Source organism: Salvia hispanica, chromosome 6 (assembly GCF_029641045.1).
Source record: "Salvia hispanica isolate PSC_SH4W2 chromosome 6, Shi_PSC_v1, whole genome shotgun sequence".
Taxonomy (NCBI): Eukaryota; Viridiplantae; Streptophyta; class Magnoliopsida; order Lamiales; family Lamiaceae; genus Salvia; species Salvia hispanica.
The window spans coordinates 46,425,880-46,443,994 of record NC_142697.1 but is presented as its reverse complement, the minus strand read 5'-3'; the positions used below and the strand labels follow the sequence as shown (position 1 = coordinate 46,443,994).

The 18,115-nt window shown below is 36.5% G+C and overlaps 3 protein-coding genes across 3 annotated transcripts; all 3 read left to right on the top strand.

Moving 5' to 3' along the window:
* On the top strand, nt 1–3,401 carry LOC148923990 (putative late blight resistance protein homolog R1A-3). Its single transcript, XM_089060614.1, has one exon. The coding sequence runs from the start codon at nt 79–81 to the stop codon at nt 2,860–2,862; it is 2,784 nt and encodes a 927-aa protein (XP_088916740.1). The 5' UTR covers nt 1–78; the 3' UTR covers nt 2,863–3,401.
* Nucleotides 3,402–9,422: 6,021 nt separating this feature from the next.
* On the top strand, nt 9,423–13,140 carry LOC148923989 (putative late blight resistance protein homolog R1A-3). The gene has a single exon (XM_089060914.1). The coding sequence runs from the start codon at nt 9,538–9,540 to the stop codon at nt 12,868–12,870; it is 3,333 nt and encodes a 1,110-aa protein (XP_088917040.1). The 5' UTR covers nt 9,423–9,537; the 3' UTR covers nt 12,871–13,140.
* A 1,593-nt stretch (nt 13,141–14,733) lies between these two features.
* Nucleotides 14,734–17,859, top strand: LOC148923988 (putative late blight resistance protein homolog R1A-3). Its single transcript, XM_089060916.1, has one exon. It carries the CDS (start codon nt 14,919–14,921, stop codon nt 17,625–17,627), a length of 2,709 nt encoding a protein of 902 aa, XP_088917042.1. The 5' UTR covers nt 14,734–14,918; the 3' UTR covers nt 17,628–17,859.
* Nucleotides 17,860–18,115: the final 256 nt, after the last annotated feature.

Here is an 18,115-nt window from a genome sequence, read left to right as displayed (position 1 = left end):
ATCAAAGCAATACCTGTTCTTCCTTCTTACTCTTTCACCATTTTTTTCAACCTTAAAAAAGATATTATTCCAATCGAGATGGCGGCTTATGCTGCTCTAGTTTCTGTTATGCAGATCATCCATCAGATCGAGCATCATCCTTCCCCTCCGATTTCTATGGACAAAAAACAAGTTGAATCTCTGACTGAAATCGTTATGTTTTTGCAGGAATTTCTCGAAGGTTATAAGTCTCCTTATGCTGAGGGGGATGAGGCAGATCCGTTGGAGATGCGCATCGCTGATGCAGTTTATGCGGCTGAAGATGTCATCGAATCTCACATTATGAAACAGCTTCGTCCTGATGTCTTAGTCTTGTACGAGGCTTTGAGGGACGTGATAGAAGACATGGATTCAGTCATTGCAGTCAAAGAAGGTATACCTGCAGCAAACTTGCATGATACTCTGGAGGATTTGATACAAGGCATTCAATTGGTAGAAAAGAGGGTGAAAAAACACATGGATTTGATCTTCAGACTCAAATATCATCTGCAGAGAAGACAAGTCTCAGATCCTGCAGACTTGTATAAGACTGTGGTAAAGTTGATACAACACATGGATTTAATCAAGAATGAAGTGATGGAGATTTTTGCACTCAAAGATCAGCAGCGGAGACAAGTCTTGGAATATGCTGATTATTATGTATATGCCAGCTTGTTCAAGACTGACGTGGTGGATTTCATAGAAGATGTGGATTTGCTTAAGAATGAAGTGATGGAGATTTTTGCATTCAAAGATCAGCTGCAGCAGGGACAAGTACTCTCGCCATCTGCTCATTCCTCAACATATGCAGAGACTCGGGCGTATTTCAGAAAAGACATGGATTTGATCAAGAAAGACATGATGGAGATCATTTCAATCAAAGATCAACTACAGATACAAGTCTCAACCTCCTCTTCTGACTCTTCAACATCTGCAGGCTTTCATGAGTGTTTGCAAAAGGTGATAGAAGACATGGATTTAATCAAGAAAGAAGTGATGAAGATCGTTACACTCAAAGATCATACACAAGTCTCTGTTGGTTCCTCAACATCTTCTTTCTCTAGGCCGAACAACACAACCATGATGGGCTTCGATGATGTCATGATTCAACTCATGGAGAAGCTCATTTACGGACAATCCGGTCGCCAAGTCATCCCCATAGCAGGAATGGGAGGAATTGGTAAGACTACTCTTGCCACAAATGTATATGAACATCCATCTATAGGTGACCATTTTGATATATGTGCTTGGGTAACCATTTCTCAACAATTTAGCTTAAAAGAACTTCTTGGTGAAATTCTTGCTCAAGTTAATAAACAAAGGTTGAGTGAAATGAGAGAAGATGAAATAGGACTATCACTCCATAAATGTTTATCACTTAGAAGATATCTAATAGTGTTGGATGATATGTGGAGTATTGAGGCATGGGAGAAGATGCAACTCTATTTTCCTGACAATGGTAATGGTAGTCGAATAATGGTGACAACTAGACTATCAAATTTGGGTTCCCAATTGAATAAAAACTATAGCCTTGAAATGGAATTTATGAATGAAGAAAGCAGTTGGAATATGTTCAGCAAAATTGTGTTTGGGGGGAAAAGTTGTCCTTTGGAATTGGAGAAAATTGGAAAGAAGATTTTGGAAAGTTGCAGAGGACTTCCATTATCAATTGTTGTGATGGGAGGTCTTCTGGAAAAAATGGAACGAACTACAGAATGTTGGGAATCTATTAGGGGAAGCATAAATTCACTAGTGAATTCGGAGGATGGTATGCATTGCTTGAAAATATTGAAGTTGAGCTACAACCATTTGCCAGTTTATCTTAAGCCGTGCTTTGTACATATGGGAACTTATCTTAAGCCGTGCTTTGTACATATGGGAACGTTTGAGGAGGATAGTAGAATTCGAGTCTCGACTCTCATCAAGCTATGGGTTTCTGAAGGATTTTTAAAACCAGTAACCGGGAAGAGTTTGGAAGCAGTTGCAAAAGAGTACTTAGATGAACTGGTTGCGAGAAATCTAATTCGTGTTCACGAGTTCGGTAGAACTGGAAGCATGAAGTATTTGAAAATACATGATTTGCTGAGGGACCTGTGCTTGAGAGAAGCTGAAAAGGGGAGGTTTTATCATGTGGCAAGCCAACATAATCCTCTAGCCACTTCAAAGAAGGAAGTCCTTGATGCCATGAGACCTACACCACATGTCCATTCCTATATAAGTGATTATGAAAGAGTTCAATTGTTGCCCAATTTAAGTTTGGTGAGGACATTGCGAGCATTCGACATATTTTCCTATCGAAGAGGACATGAGTATTCCCTGAGAGAATTGTGTAAGTTGGTTAATTTGAGGTTTCTTGCTGTTTGTCATAAAGAAGGATCCCAACTTCCTTCTTCAATCAATCTCCTCTGGAGTCTTCAGACATTAATTCTTCATCCATCAATCATGAATTTAAACATGAATGCACCGGTTGAAATTTGGAATATGTCTCAACTTAGGCATGTTGATTTCTATGTTTATGGCTGGTTCAGAGATGGAGGATTGCAACTCACGGATCCTCCGAGTGACAAGATTGTGATCATGGAGAATCTACAAACCCTCAAAGGAGTAAGGAATTTCAAATGTGACGAGATGATGGTTCGTAGAGTTCCCAATAAAAAAAATTGGGACTATTTTTCATCATACCTGAGGGAATTGATTCTGGTGATGATGAGGATAAGTATGGTGATGACTATTGTCTCTACAACATCGAACGTCTTCAAAAGCTTGAATCTCTCAACTGCAAAGGCTATGGTAGGAGTGCTTTTTTGCAAAAGCTTACCTTTCCACACTCTCTTAAGAGTCTGAATCTTGTAATGTATAAGGGTAGAATGGAAGACATGTTGGAAAAGGTAAGTACATTACCCCTTCTTCAAAAGCTCAAGTTGGGTGATGGAGAATTCACAACAGGCAAATGGGAAACAGTGGAAGGCCAGTTCCCCAGTCTCAGATATTTGGAACTTGACTCGTGTTGTGGCTTGAAATGGTGGATGACGGAGAGCTCCCACTTCCCATGCCTCGAGCACCTTAGTCTTTCCAAGGTATCTTTGAAGGAGTTCCCTGCGGAACTTGGTGAAATTCCAACACTGAAATCCGTGAGAATGTATCGATGCAGTGAAGAATCTGTGTTAAGTGCGAAGAGAATGGTCGAGGAACAAGAGGAATTACAAGGAGAAGAAGAATTATCTTTTGAAGTTTCCGTTATCCTCAGCCAGTTTTCTGATGACCTTAGCACACCGCCCTACGATAGTGGTTTTCTGATGACCTTAGCAAACCGCAACTTTAAGGTTACAAAAATGAATCCACCCCCTTTCCTGTGTAATACAGGAGTATAAATATAACGTGTCTCTCTCTCATTAGTATATTGAAATTTATTATGTATAATTTTTTACATGTTTTTTTTTTCTTTATGGGGTCACAAAGATATCAAATGAAGTATTAAAAATTAATAATGTTGGCAGAGATGAGTTGTTCAGAGTTCAGACAACCAATCTCATCATGAGCACAATTCAAGAAATTTAAGTTACAATAAAAAGAAAAAAATTACTACTAATAATTTTCTTAATTTGACCAAAAAATGTGCAACGCAGATATTCTGACATGATATCAAAATTGTAATCCACCGTCCATCATATAAGCTCATTAAAGTATATTTGTGTTCATTATTTTCACAAACACAAGACTATTATCATGATAAATAAAACATTAATACTAATTATTTAGGCATGGTCCTGTTTTTTTGCCAAATTTTAATTAATTAAGTAGCTTTCAGCACTCGCTTCCAAAATGAGAAGTATAGCATGCAAAAATATTTATATGAAAGGACACAATTAAAGGTAAATAAATGTCTTCCAAAACTGAACTCATCAGCCAGCTCCGCCCGTCCGCCACTTCCTTCCGGTGGAGACTCCGGTCTCAGCCGCGGCTCCCCACCTTCCGCCTCGGTGAAGCCCCGACGTGGCTTCTTCCTGCTCAGGCTATGCAAGAAGGCGAAGCTCGAGTGGCTAAAGCTCAAGTACTTGAGCATGCTCAAAAAATTGAAGAATAATTATAAAGATTTAGTGAAGAGAGCGGGACAATTGAGTCATTTCAGCAACGCATGCTTCTAGAAACTTCTTTTGCTATTCCAGTCATGGCCCCAATGGCGGATCCAGAAGATGGAATCTGTAGGGTCGAATTTAATAATAATAAATACTCCCTCCGTTATAAACGAGTTACGTTACATTCATTTTTGGGATGTCCCACCATAAGTGAGTCATTCCCTTAAAGTAAAAAATCTCCCCTCTTACTTTATTTTCTCAAATACTTTATTCTTTTCACTCCTCTACTTTTCTCTATCTCATACTTACTATCTCCAATTTAACTCTTAAAATTTAATTCATTAAATCATATGCCCAAAAGAAATGACTCGCTTATTACCGATGGAAGGAGTATAATATATACATAATTATTTAAAATTCATTATATTTTAAGTAGTCACTGAACATTTGTATATACAATAGCTATTAAATTCTCAGTACCAAATATTTTAATAATAGTTTCAAAAAATGAGCAAACAAAAAATATAATGAAATTGTAGTTGATGAAACGAAAATTATAAAAATAATTATGCTTAGTTAATCCACAAAATGAGCCAACCAAGTTAATACCAGCTACAAACATTTTTGGTGGCCCAACAAATAAAATAAAATAGGCCCAAATATTTCAATCATCTTTTTCATCCTTCCAATATCAAATTTCTGCAACCCCTCCCATTATCTCTTCCTCTATTCTTATTAGTATTGTTCCTTTCTCCTCTTATTTTTTGGAAACGGCGGAAGGCTTCGAGTAGAGTTGAAGCTGCCGCGTGGTCGAAGACGGAACTGCACCAGATCAAAGGTCGAAGATGATATTTTCCGGCCTTGTTTGGTGGACCTCCGGTGGGGTCGGCCGACCCCGCGCGACCCCACTTGGATCCGCCGATGCATGGCCCTTCTTTGAATAGTTATCCATCAAGTAACCAACATTGGAATATAAGATGTATATTTATATGTAATTGAGTGAGTTATGTTTTGTAATTGAAATTATTACTCTTTTTGGGTTTTTTTCGATGTTTTTGAGAAATTGTAGGAATGTGTCATGTGTTACAAAGAGGAAAGGAAAGCAAGTGCATGATCAATTGTAAAACAGGAAAAGTGATTGACGAATTCATGTATAAATCAAGAACTTACAAAAGAAAAACAAATAAAAAACTTCTTATATTATGCTATTTTGAGATTTTTAAATTTAATTTTTATATCACTTGTGAGTTCAACATGCATGTCTTCAATGTTTTTGTTTTTAAAGAACATATACATATATAAATAGTAGTATATAAGGTTTTATTCAAATGAATCCACCCCCTCTAAGTCTTAACTAGAGTAGTCAATATATATAACGTCTCTATTTATTACTCCCTCCGTCCCCCATTAAGAGTCACATTTTTCCATTTCGGTCCGTCCTCAATTAAGAGTCACACTTCATTTTTACCATAAATGGTAGTAGGTCCCACATTCTACTAACTCACTTCACTCACATTTTATTATAAAACCAATATAAAAAAGTGGGTCCCACATTCCACTAACTTTTTCAACCAACTTTTCTTTACATTTTTTAAAACCCGTGTCCGGTCAAATGGTGACTGCTAATGGGGGACGGAGGGAGTATGTAATAGTACTTGTTTTTTTTGCCTAACGGGTAACAATTAACAAAGATATCAAATGAAGAATGTGCATGCATTGTATATATGGATCAAGAATTAATAATATTAGTAGAGATGAGTTATTCAGACAACGAATATCCTAATGAATTAATGATGCAAAAATGAAGAAAGTCAAATAACTGTATAAAAAAGAAAAATATTATATTTTTCTTAATTTAACCAAAAAAAATGTGCAAACAGCCATTCAGCACATGGATATAAAAATTGTAGTCCGCAGCCCATCGTATAATTAAGCTCATTATGGTATATTTGTTCATTATTTGTAGCACATGATTTTTTCATAAATTAATACTATTATCAAAATAAATAATAAACACATAAGATTTAATTGTATTGCAGATGACCTAAATTTACAATTTTTGGTTTTTACATAAATAATAAGTGCTCCGTAACTTCATATAACCTAAATGGGATAAAGGAAAATAAATTGTTGATTTTCTCTTCACACATGAATGATATCATACCTATTAGAGACACAGGCATTCACGTTTACTTATTTATAACAGGTATGGTCTTGTTATATTTTTTTTGAATAAATTTAGCTTTCAATATTCTTGATTATGTTGTATGCATGTAATTTCTTATACCTAAACTGCATGAACTATGCAAATCTATTAGAAAGGTGATTAGGAATGTTGCAAATTTAATATAGCTTGACCTGAAAATAATGATCCATTTTATTAATACACTGGTTTACAACGATGGATTTAGTTATAGTTTGATTAGATTTTGATAATCTTATCGTTCAAATAAAAACCTCATATTGTGAGGGTTGTCAGAATTCTTGCACTAAATCTATACACATACACTATGTTCCCAAAAAATAGCTCATTTTTCTCCTTTTAATCTGTCCCATAAAATTAGTCTATTTTATTTTTAGAAATTTTTTCACAACACATTTCACTACGTACTAATAATGTAAATCCCAATAGTACAAAACAATTAACTTAGAAAATGAGAGAATATATTATTTGTGTATTAGGCCTTCTTAAATAAAAGCGCGTGCTTTGTTAGATTGGGCTTTCCAAATATCTGGGCACTTAAATAATTTTAAAAAAATAAAAAATCAGACGTCGAATTTACATTTAATAATTGTTTATATAATACTAGTAATTAATTTTCAAGCCCTTATGAGTGTTCAAAACCGGTTATCCGTTTCATTTTATTTATTATATACTGAAAATCATTGTGACAAGCAAAACATTATAATTACCATTAATGACAATAACACAATTAATAATATATTCGAATTAAACGACGTGGTTTCATAGGTAGTGATCCATTTTGGAATAGCCAATTGTTTGGATTGATTAATTGTTTTACAATTTGTGTACACAACGAAGAAGATGAAATAGGAGTAGCACTCTAAACCAAAAATAAAAGCAGACAGCTGAAGCCCAAAACCCAAAATTAAAAAAGCCCATAGTCCAAATTTCAAACAGTAATAAGTCTCTATTAATGCCATTTCACAATGTGAAAACTTTAAACAGTAAATTAAAGCAACAACCGTAAGAAATGCAAACCATTCTACTGAAACTCTGAAGCAAAATACGAATTTGGAGGTATTTTATCTTTATATTTATCATATTTTTGCAAATTGAAATTTCAATTCTGGGCATTCGGTTTTTGTGAGATATATGGACCAATTGTGAATTGGGCTGGAGGAATTAATTGTGGGCTTAATTAATTCGAAGCCCAGATTCTATTATTTGTGGCCCAATGTGTTGTGGCCCAAAACTTACCTGGGATAATCCGATGGCTGCCACGTGGCATTATCACCCAAATTGTGAATGCTGGCCGTTGGATCTAGGGTGTGTTTGTTGTGAGTGGTTAAACTCTATCTCTCTCTATTCCGCTTCATTCTGATCTTCACTCTCTCTCTCATCTCTGTCTTCTCTCTAGCGATTGCTCTCTCTCTCTTTCTTCTCTGGTCATCTTCTCCGATCATTCCTTCTCTTGTTGTGTGAGGAAGAGTGAGATCCTTTCAACGCTGTGTTGATGTGGTGGATCTGTTGGTGATCGAACGGTTGAGTTTTGATCTTTTGCATTCGGTGAAGTTTTGAGAAGATTTTGGTGTGTGAGAGACAATTGGTGATGTTCTGGCAGTGTTCTTGGTGATTGAGACGAGTCCTTGTGATTTGTGGTGAATCGCTTCTGTGAAGTAGTAATCGGTTAATCCCTGGGGTTTGGGGGTTGTTCAATCTCACGGTGCTCCCTTTGTGACTCGCGGTGCAGACGGTGGAGGTCCCTGGCCCTTGTGAAGTTGTGTGTGCAACCTGAGCCAAAGTCCCTCGGTTTATTACTTGTGTTTTCAGACTATTCTCGTTTCAGATCCTTTAGGATCTGAGTTCTTACTATACTAATTGTTCTACTTTGTGTGCATGTCAAGATCCAAAGATATAGCTATGGATTCTGAACTGGTCAAGGGTTCAGATTAGGGCTAGGGTTCATGTGTATCTTGTAGCTTTAAGTAGATTGTATAGTTCGGTTGTATACCTTGTATCTTGGCTTGTAACTGTGAGATTAGCCATCTCAGAACAATGGTAATAAAGAGGTCCCGGTAATTAGCGAATCCCAAGTGGTCTGATCCCTACAGTTTTCATGTTACGATTTACTACAGTTCCCTCGATCAATGTAAATTACGTAAGTTTTAATATTTTAATTATGTATATATTTATTTCAAATTAATAATATTCAAATTTTAAATTAAAAACTACTATTTTTTATATATTTGAATGTCAATTTAATTAGGATATAAGAAAGAAAAAAGATAGTTATTATAGATTGAATCCCTAAGTATTAATGATAAGACAATTGATTTATGTGCATGCTCTTGTGGACGTTACAAATTTTAACATCCGCAAGAACCATACTAACCATGCAAATCTATCAAGCCAAATTTCTTCGCTACTTAGAAAGGTGATTGGAAATGTTACTATACAAATTTAATATGGCTTGACCCAAATATGATCCAATCTAATACTCCATCCGTCCCTTAAAATTTGCACCATTTGAGCCAGTACGGATTTTAAGAAATGTAATAGAAAGTGGGTTGAAAAAGTTGGTGGCATGTAGGTCCTACTTTTTATATATTAGTTTTAAAATAAAATGTGAGAGAATGAGTTGGTGGAATGTGGGGTATACTACCAAAAATGGTAAAAGTGAAAGGTGACAAATTTTTAGAGACGGAAGAAAAAGGAAATAGGTGACAAATTTTCAGGGACGGAGGGAGTAATACACTGTTTACTTTGATTAATTTAGTTAGACTGATTAAATTTGAATAAAATTGTGTCTGTTATTTAAAGACACATTTACCATTTTTTTTCCACTTTTAGTGAGTGGACCTCAAACTCCATCAACTCATTACACTCATATTCTTCCATAACAAAATTTAAGAGATTGAATCCATAAATAATGATAAGATAGTTTATTTGTGAAGATGCTCTTGTAGATGTTACCAAAAGTAGGAGTATTTTATAAGACCAAAATATTCTAAGGAAAGGACATGAGACATTCTTTGGTGGATGCCACTTACATTGCACCTTTCAAGATGGCTGACGGTAATGCTATTTGTTTAAGCATTTCAACAATCAAACATTGTTAAATAATAATATCTGGTGGCAATAATTCATCAAAGCAATACCTTTACTCAATCTCTTGTCTCCCCTTTCATTTTTCACCTGTTCTTCTTTCTCACTCTTTCACCATTTTTTCCATCCTAAAAAAAAGTTATACTAATCGAGATGGCCGCTTATGCTGCTCTTGTTTCTGTTATGCAGACCATCCATCAGATCCAGCATCATCCTTCCCCTCCGATTTCCATGGACGAAAAACAAGTTGAATCTCTCACTGAAATAGTTATGTTTTTGCAGGAATTTCTCGAAGGTTACAAGTCTCCTTATGCTGAGGGGGATGAGGCAGATTCGTTGGAGATGCGCATCGCTGATGCAGTTTATGCGGCTGAAGATGTCATCGAATCTCACATTGTGGAACAGCTTCGTCCTGGTGTCTTAGTCTTGTACGAGGCTTTGAGGAATGTAATAGAAGACATGGATTCAGTGGCTGCAGTCAAAGAAGGTATGCTGCTGAGACAAGTCTCAGATATGTCGATATCTGCAGCAGACAAGTCTCAGATTCTGTGGAATATGAGCAGAGACCTTCAATTGGTAGAAAAAAGGGTGACAAAACACATGGATTTGATCTTAACACTCAAATATGATCTGCAGAGACAAGTCTCTGATTCTGCAGACTTGTATAAGACTGTGGTAAAGGTGATACAACACATGGATTTCATCAAGAATGAAGTGATGGAAATTATTGCATTCAAAGATCAGCTGCAGAGACAAGTCTTGGCATATGCTGATTACAAAATGTATGCAATTTGTTACAAGACTGACGTGGAGGATTTCATAGAACGCGTGGATTTGCTTAAGAATGAAGTGATGGAGATTTTTGCATTCAAAGATCAGCTGCAGCAGGGACAAGTACTCTCGCCATCTGCTAATTCCTCAACATATGCAGAGACTCAACCGTATTTGGATTTGGATTTGATCAAGAAAGACATGATGGAGGTCATCGCAATCAAAGATCAGCTAGAGATACAAGTCTCAGCCTCAGATCAGCTAGAGATACAAGTCTCAGCCTCTTCTGATTCCTCAACATCTGCATACTGTTTTAAGAGTTTGCAAAAGGTGATAGAAGACATGGACTTGATCAAGAAAGAAGTGATGGAGATCATTGCCGTCAAAGATGATAGACAAGTCTCTGGTGGTTCCTCAACATCTTCTTTCTCTAGGCCGAAAAGTACAACCATGGTGGGCTTTGATGATGTCATGCTTCAACTCTTGGAGAAGCTCGTTTATGGAGAACAGAGTCGCCAAGTCATCCCAATTGTTGGGATGGGAGGAATTGGTAAGACAACTCTTGCCGAACATGTTTATGCACATCCATCTATTACTCACCATTTTGATATATGTGCTTGGGTTACTATTTCTCAACAATATAACACAAAAGAACTTTTTTGTGAAATTCTATCCCAAGCCAATAAACAAAGGTTGAGTGAAATGAGTCAAATGAGTGAAGATGAAATAGGACTATTACTCCACAAATGTTTATCATATAGAAGGTATCTAATTGTGTTGGATGATATTTGGAGTATTGAGGCATGGGAAAAGATGCAACTCTATTTACCTAACAATAGTAATAGTAGTCGGATAATGGTGACAACTAGGCTATCAAATTTGGGATCTCAATTGGATAACTATTACAGCCTTGAAATGGAATTTATGAATGAAAAAAATAGTTGGAATATGTTCGCCAAAATTGTGTTTGGGGGGGAAAGTTGTCCTTTAGAATTGGAGAAAATTGGAAAGAAGATTGTGGAGAGTTGTAGAGGACTCCCATTATCAATTGTTGTGATGGGTGGCCTTCTTGAAAAATTGGAACCAACCGCGGAATGTTGGGAATCTATTAGGAGAAGCATAAATTCACTAGTGAATTTAGAAAATGATAAGCATTGCTTGAAAATACTGAAGTTGAGCTACAACCATTTGCCAGTTTATCTTAAACCGTGCTTTGTACATATGGGAATGTTTGAGGAGGATAGTAAAATTCGAGTCTCAACACTCATCAAGCTATGGGTTTCTGAAGGATTTGTAAAACCAGTAAATGGCAAAAGTTTGGAATCAGTAATTAAAGAGTACTTAGAGGAACTGGTTGCGAGAAATCTAATTCTTGTTCACGAGTTCGGAAGATCTGGAAGCATGAAGTACTTGAAAATCCACGATTTGTTGAGGGACCTTTGCTTGAGAGAAGATGAAAAGGAGAGGTTTTATCATGTGGCCGGACAACATAATCCTCCAAGCACGTCTAGCCAACGTCGTGTAGTTATTCCGAGAAGCGCTTCAGAGAAGGAAGTCCTTGATGCCATGATATCTACACCACATGTGCGTTCCTATATAAGTGATTATGAAAGAGTTCATTTGTTGCCCAGTTTAAGATTGTTGAGGACATTGCGAGCATACGACCTATTTTCCCATCCAGAAGGACATGAGCATTCCCTGAGAGAATTGTTCGAGTTGGTTAATTTGAGGTTTCTTGCTGTTTGTCATAATGAAGGTTCCCAACTTCCTTCTTCAATCAATCTCCTCTGGAGCCTTCATACATTAATTCTTCATTCTCCATCAATCTTGAATTTAAACATGCATGCACCGCTTGAAATTTGGAACATGTCTCAACTTAGGCATGTCGATTTCTATGTTTATAGTTGGTTCGACGATGGAGGATTGCATCTCCCAGATCCTCCGAGTGACAAGATTGTGATCATGGAGAATCTACAAACCCTCAAAGGAGTAAGAAATTTCAAGTGTGATGAGATGATGGTTCATAGAATTCCCAATATCAAGAAATTGGGACTATATTTCACCTCACCTGTGGGTATTGATTCTGTTGATTATGAGGATATTGAGTATGGTGATGACTGTTGTCTCTACAACATCAAACGCTTGCAAAAGCTTGAATCTCTCAGCTGCAAAGGCTGTGGTAGGAGTGCTTTGTTTCAAAAGCTTACCTTTCCACAATCTCTTAAGAGTGTAGCTCTTGAAATATCGAATGGTGGAATAGAAGACATATTGGAAAGGGTAAGTACATTACCCCTTCTTCAAAAGCTCAAGTTGATTGGTGGAGAATTCACAACAGGCAAATGGGAAACAGCGGAAGGCCAGTTCCCCAGTCTCAAATATTTGAAACTTGGCTCGTGTAGTGGCTTGAAATGGTGGATGACGGAGAGCCATCACTTCCCATGCCTCGAACACCTTAGTCTTTCCAAGGTATATTTGAATGAGTTCCCTGCAGAACTTGGTGAAATTCCAACACTGCAATCCGTGACAATGTATTGGTGCAGTGAAGAGTCAGTGATAAGTGCGAGGAGAATGGTTGAGGAACAAGAGGAATTACAAGGAGAAGAAGAATTATCTTTTAAAGTTTCCGTTATCATCATCAAGCGCTACGATGAGGATAGTTTATTGATGACCTTAGCAAATCGCAACTTTACAGTTGAAATAGAGCGTTACTCCTGAGATTCTTTGATTGTCAATATATAATAATTTTGAAGTCATTTGTTTTTGCATTATATACTACTATTAATTTTTGAATTCATATTTTACTTAAATATGAATTTTGTCTCGTGTAGCCTTCGATGAGATGTTGGAGTATTTAAGTAAATTCTTGTAAACAAGTTGGAGTATCTCTGAGCAATTCTTGTAGATTGTTTACATGAGAAAGCTGGAGTCTCTTTGCTTCCATTACCGTAGCGATGATTTTTCATGAAAGCTTACCTTTCCATACTCTCTTAGGTGTCTAACTCTTGAAATCAGAAATAGAAGAATGGAAGCCTCAATGGAAAAGGTAAGTACATTGCCTCTTCTTCAAAAACTCATGTTGAGATATGGAAGTTTTACTATTGTAAGTTTACACGTGTTTTATGTTTTATGTTTTTGTTTTCTATCATTGTTTTGTTTTCCATGTTGGTGATGGCGTTCATATTGTTTAATTGCTGAGAAAGATATGGAACAAAACAATACTGTTGAAAATCTATTAGAAAAATCATTAAGTCACTAAGATTTTTTATTTATTTTTCTTTTGCACATTGAATAGTCAATGGAGAGATATATTAGAGCTTTCCCAGTGTTTGGGCTGTGTTGATATTGCTTCAAGGTCTTGTTATGGATTTAATATCTCGGCCCAATAGATATGGATTGTCTTTATCAAAAACCATATATATTTGAAAGCTAATGAGGAATCTTCTTTTAAATAAAATTTAACTTTATCATTGAGACTAGCAAAGTAACCAAAAATTGAGTTGAATTACCTAAAAATTTGGTGGGTGAGAGTTAGATTTAATTGCACTGCGCACAACCTAAAGTTACAATTTTTTTTATTATTATTACATAAATAATACCTTCAAAATAACCTAAAAGGAATAAAGGAAAATAAATTGTTGATTTTCTCTTCACATAATCACACATGAATGATATCATACCATGGAGACAAAAGCATTAATGTTTAATTATTTATAATTAACTGGTATGGTCCTGTATTAGATGCCATGTGCCAAATCATGGTGATGAAATAGCAGACGTATATTTATGTAACAAAGGTTCTCTTGTGATTTTATGTTTTGGACTTAGAAACTACAGAGTATTTTATTTTTGATCTTTGTAAAGAAATAGTTAGAATGTGTTACAGGAAGGGAAAGAGCGTAAGTGATTGATGATTACATGTTGTATAATAAAATGAATCCAACCCTTTGAATTTTCATAATTTCTAAGATACTCTCTCCTTTTCTTGTTAATTTAGGTGTTTCTTTTCTGCACGGAGATTAAAAATAATGTGTTAAATAGATGATGAATAAAGTAGGAGAAATTAAGGAAGAAACAATAAAGTTAGAGAGATGGTAAATTAAAATGATTCAATTAGCTTGAAACTTCCCAAAATAGTAAAATGACTCTATTAACATGGAACGTCAGAACTCTCTCTCTCACACACACTGACACACATACACACAAATTTATTAAGAGCATATAATATTATATCTAAAAATAAATTCTACTATAATTGTTTTGAATTATTTTAATAAATATAATAATATTTAAATTTTATAAAGATTATAATTGTAAGGATATGTTAATTGGATTATACTATATATTTTGATTTCAATTAAATTGTTCTAGTTTAATTTAGGCACAAAAACAAACCGAAAATTGAATGCTCACTCTTTACTAACACCCAAAGCCTTACCACAAATCAGACCCGAATATATAACCATGGAGGGGTAGAAAACCCGATTTCGAACTTCTTGCCCTCACCCATAACGCATGGGACAACACACCCGGAGGCCGGAACGGTCCGGCCTGAAAGATTCCATCAGTTACGGATGGCATAAGTTTATTGTGCCATTGAGACAAAATGCCATCGTGCCTGGCCTTAGATATTTTATCTGTGTTATCAATAATGTTTGATTCCAATTCCCTCTGTCATTTCCACCACTCAACCTTCGTGTTCTATCTTCATATTCAGCCTCCCGTAAAAAATTAGTCCATATCTTACCTCAAAATTTTTTACATCAATGGCTGCTTATGCAGCTCTGGTTTCTCTTATGCAGATTTTCGATCAGATCGAGCATCATCCTTCCCTTCCAATTTCTGTGGACAGAAAACAAGTTGAAACTCTCACTGATATTGTTGTGTTCTTGCAGGAATTTCTTGAAGGCTACAAGTCTCCTTATGCTGACGGCGATGAAGCAGATCCCTTGGAGATGCGCATCGCTGATGCAGTTTATGCGGCTGAAGATGCCATTGAATCTCACATAGTGGATCAACTTGTTCCTGCTGCGTCTGCATCAGTTGGTTCCTCAACATCAGCAGATTTGAATGAAAGTCTGGTGAAGGTGATAGACAATATGTATTTGATCAAGAAAGAAGTGATGGAGATCGTTGCAGCCAAAGATCAGCAGCAGACACAAGTCTCAACATCTTCATCTTCATCTACAAAGTCATATTCTCTCTCTGGGCTGAACAGCACAACCATGGTGGGCTTTGATGATATCATGCGTGAACTCATGGAGAAGCTCATTTATGGAGAACCCGGTCGGCAACTCATCCCAATCGTAGGAATGGGAGGAAGTGGTAAGACTACTCTTGCCAGAAATGTTTATGCACATCCATCTATTAGTGACCATTTTGATATTTGTGCTTGGGTTACAATTTCTCAACAATATAACGTAAAAGAAATTATGAGAGAAATTCTATCTCAAGCCAATATACATGTGTCGAGTAAGATGAGTTTTGATGAAACAGGATCAGCATTGCATAAATGTTTATTTCATAGAAGGTATTTAGTCGTGTTGGATGATGTGTGGGATCACATGGCATGGGAGCCGATAATGTTCTTTTTTCCTTTCATTGGTGGTAGTCGGGTAGTGGTGACAACTAGGCTATCAAATTTGGGTGCGTATTTGGGGAATACTTATAACCTTGAAATGAAGTTCTTGGATAAGGAAAGTAGTTGGAATTTGTTCAGCAAAATTGTGTTTGGGGGAAAAAGTTGTCCTTCAGAATTGGAGGAAATGGGAAAGAAGATTGTGGAGAGCTGTAGAGGACTTCCATTATCAATTGTTGTGATAGGAGGTCTTTTGGTAAAAATGGAGCAAACCAAAGAATGTTGGGAATCTATTAGGAAAAACATAAATTCACTGGCGAATTTAGAGAAAGATAAGCATAGCTTGAAAATATTGAAGTTGAGCTACAACCATTTGCCAGTTTATCTTAAGTCGTGCTTTGTATATATGGGAATGTTTGAGGAGGATAGTAAAATTCGAGTATCAAGACTCATCAAGCTATGGGTTTCTGAAGGATTTGTAAAACCAATAAGCGACAAAACTTTGGAAACAATTGCGAAACAATACTTAGATGAACTAGTTGAGAGAAATCTAATTATTGTTGACGAGTTGGGGTACACTGGAAGCATGAGGTACTTGAAAATGCATGATTTGTTGAGAGACGTTTGCTTGAGAGAAGCTGAAAAGGAGAGCTTTTATCATGTGGTCGGGCAACATAATCCTCTAGGCACGTCTATCCAACGCCGTGTAGTTATTCCGAGAAGCACTTCAGAGAAGGAAGTCCTTGATGCCATGAGATCTACACCACATGTGCGATCCTATGTAAGTGACTATGAAAGAGTTCAATTGTTGTCCGATTTAAGATTGTTGAGGACATTGCAAGCATACAACAAATTTTCTCGTACTGAAGATCATGAGTATTCCCTGAGAGAATTGTTCAAGTTGGGTAATTTGAGGTTTCTTGCTGTTTGTCATAAAGGAGATCCCCAACTTCCTTCTTCAATCAATCTCCTCTGGTGTCTACAGACATTAATTGTTCATTCTACAGAAAACATTAGTGCACCGGTTGAAATTTGGAACATGCCTCAACTTAGGCATGTCGATTTCTACGCTGATGGCTGGAGCAACAATGGAGGATTGCATCTCCCAGATCCTCCTCCGAGTGACAAGATTGTGATCATGGAGAATCTACAAACCCTCAAAGGAGTAAGGAATTTCAAATGTGATGAGATGATGGTTCGTAGGATTCCCAATATCAGGAAATTGGGACTATCTTTCATCTTACCTGAGGAATATTATTATGCTGGTGGTAATGAGGATATTGAGTATGGTGATGAGTACTGTCTCCACAATATTGAACGTCTGCAAAAGCTTGAATCTCTCAGCTGCAAAGGCCATGGTAGGAGAGGTTTGTTGCAAAAGCTTACCTTTCCACAATCTCTTAAGAGTCTAAATGTGTATTTCAGTCGTTATATAGTGGAAGACATGTTGGAAAAGGTGAGCTCATTACCCTTTCTTCAAAAGCTAAAGTTGTTAAATGGACGTTCCGAAACTGGAATATGGGAAACAGAGGAAGGTCAGTTCCCCAGTCTCAAGTATTTGTTATTTGGCTTGAGTAATACCTTGAGATGGTGGAAGACGGAGAGCTCTCACTTCCCATGCCTCGAGCACGTTAGTCTTTACAAGGCATCTTTGGTGGAGATCCCTGCAGAAATTGGTGAAATTCCTACACTGAAATACGTGAGAATTTATCGTTCCAGGGTAGAATCAGCAGTGATAAGTGCGAGGCAAATGGTCGCGGAACAAGAGGAATTACAAGGAGAAGAAGAACTATCTTTTAAAGTTTTCGTCACCCTCGATTATGACAGAAACGAAGACCACGATGGGCTCGTTATGAGCTTGGCAAGTCGCAACTTTGGAGTTGAATATTTGTATTGAAATAGACCCGGTGATACACGTCCCATTAGATTTATTATGTTGTAATCCTTTTTTTTGGATATTTCCTTTGATGAATATTTTAATTTATTAGTTAGATAGAGTTAAATCTTCTTGGGTTTTCTTCTTGATTCTTTCCCAAGTCGTATTGTCGAATCAAGTGGGGGAATTCTATTTTATAGAATTCCCCTAGATTGAGTCATTGAGAAATAAAGACTAAAAATCCTTTTTCTCATGCTTTCATTCTCTACAAATTTTCGAGTGCTCTACAATCCCGATAGGTGATCTAAACTTATCAGTGACTCGTGACATATATCTATTTTACTTAAATATGAATCTTGTCTCGTGTAGCGTATACCCTATGTTACCTTGGATGATAGGAGTATCTCTGAGCAATTCTTGTAAATAACCACAACTTGTTTACATGAAATGTTGCCACCTTTTTACTATCTATATAAGTTTTCTGGGGCTTAATTTTGCTTGGGTTTGTC

Excerpts from the sequence above, each read along its gene's own strand:
- LOC148923990 (XM_089060614.1), top strand. The coding sequence starts at position 79 with ATGGCGGCTTATGCTGCTCTAGTTTCTGTTATGCAGATCATCCATCAG.
- LOC148923989 (XM_089060914.1), top strand. The coding sequence starts at position 9,538 with ATGGCCGCTTATGCTGCTCTTGTTTCTGTTATGCAGACCATCCATCAG.
- LOC148923988 (XM_089060916.1), top strand. The coding sequence starts at position 14,919 with ATGGCTGCTTATGCAGCTCTGGTTTCTCTTATGCAGATTTTCGATCAG.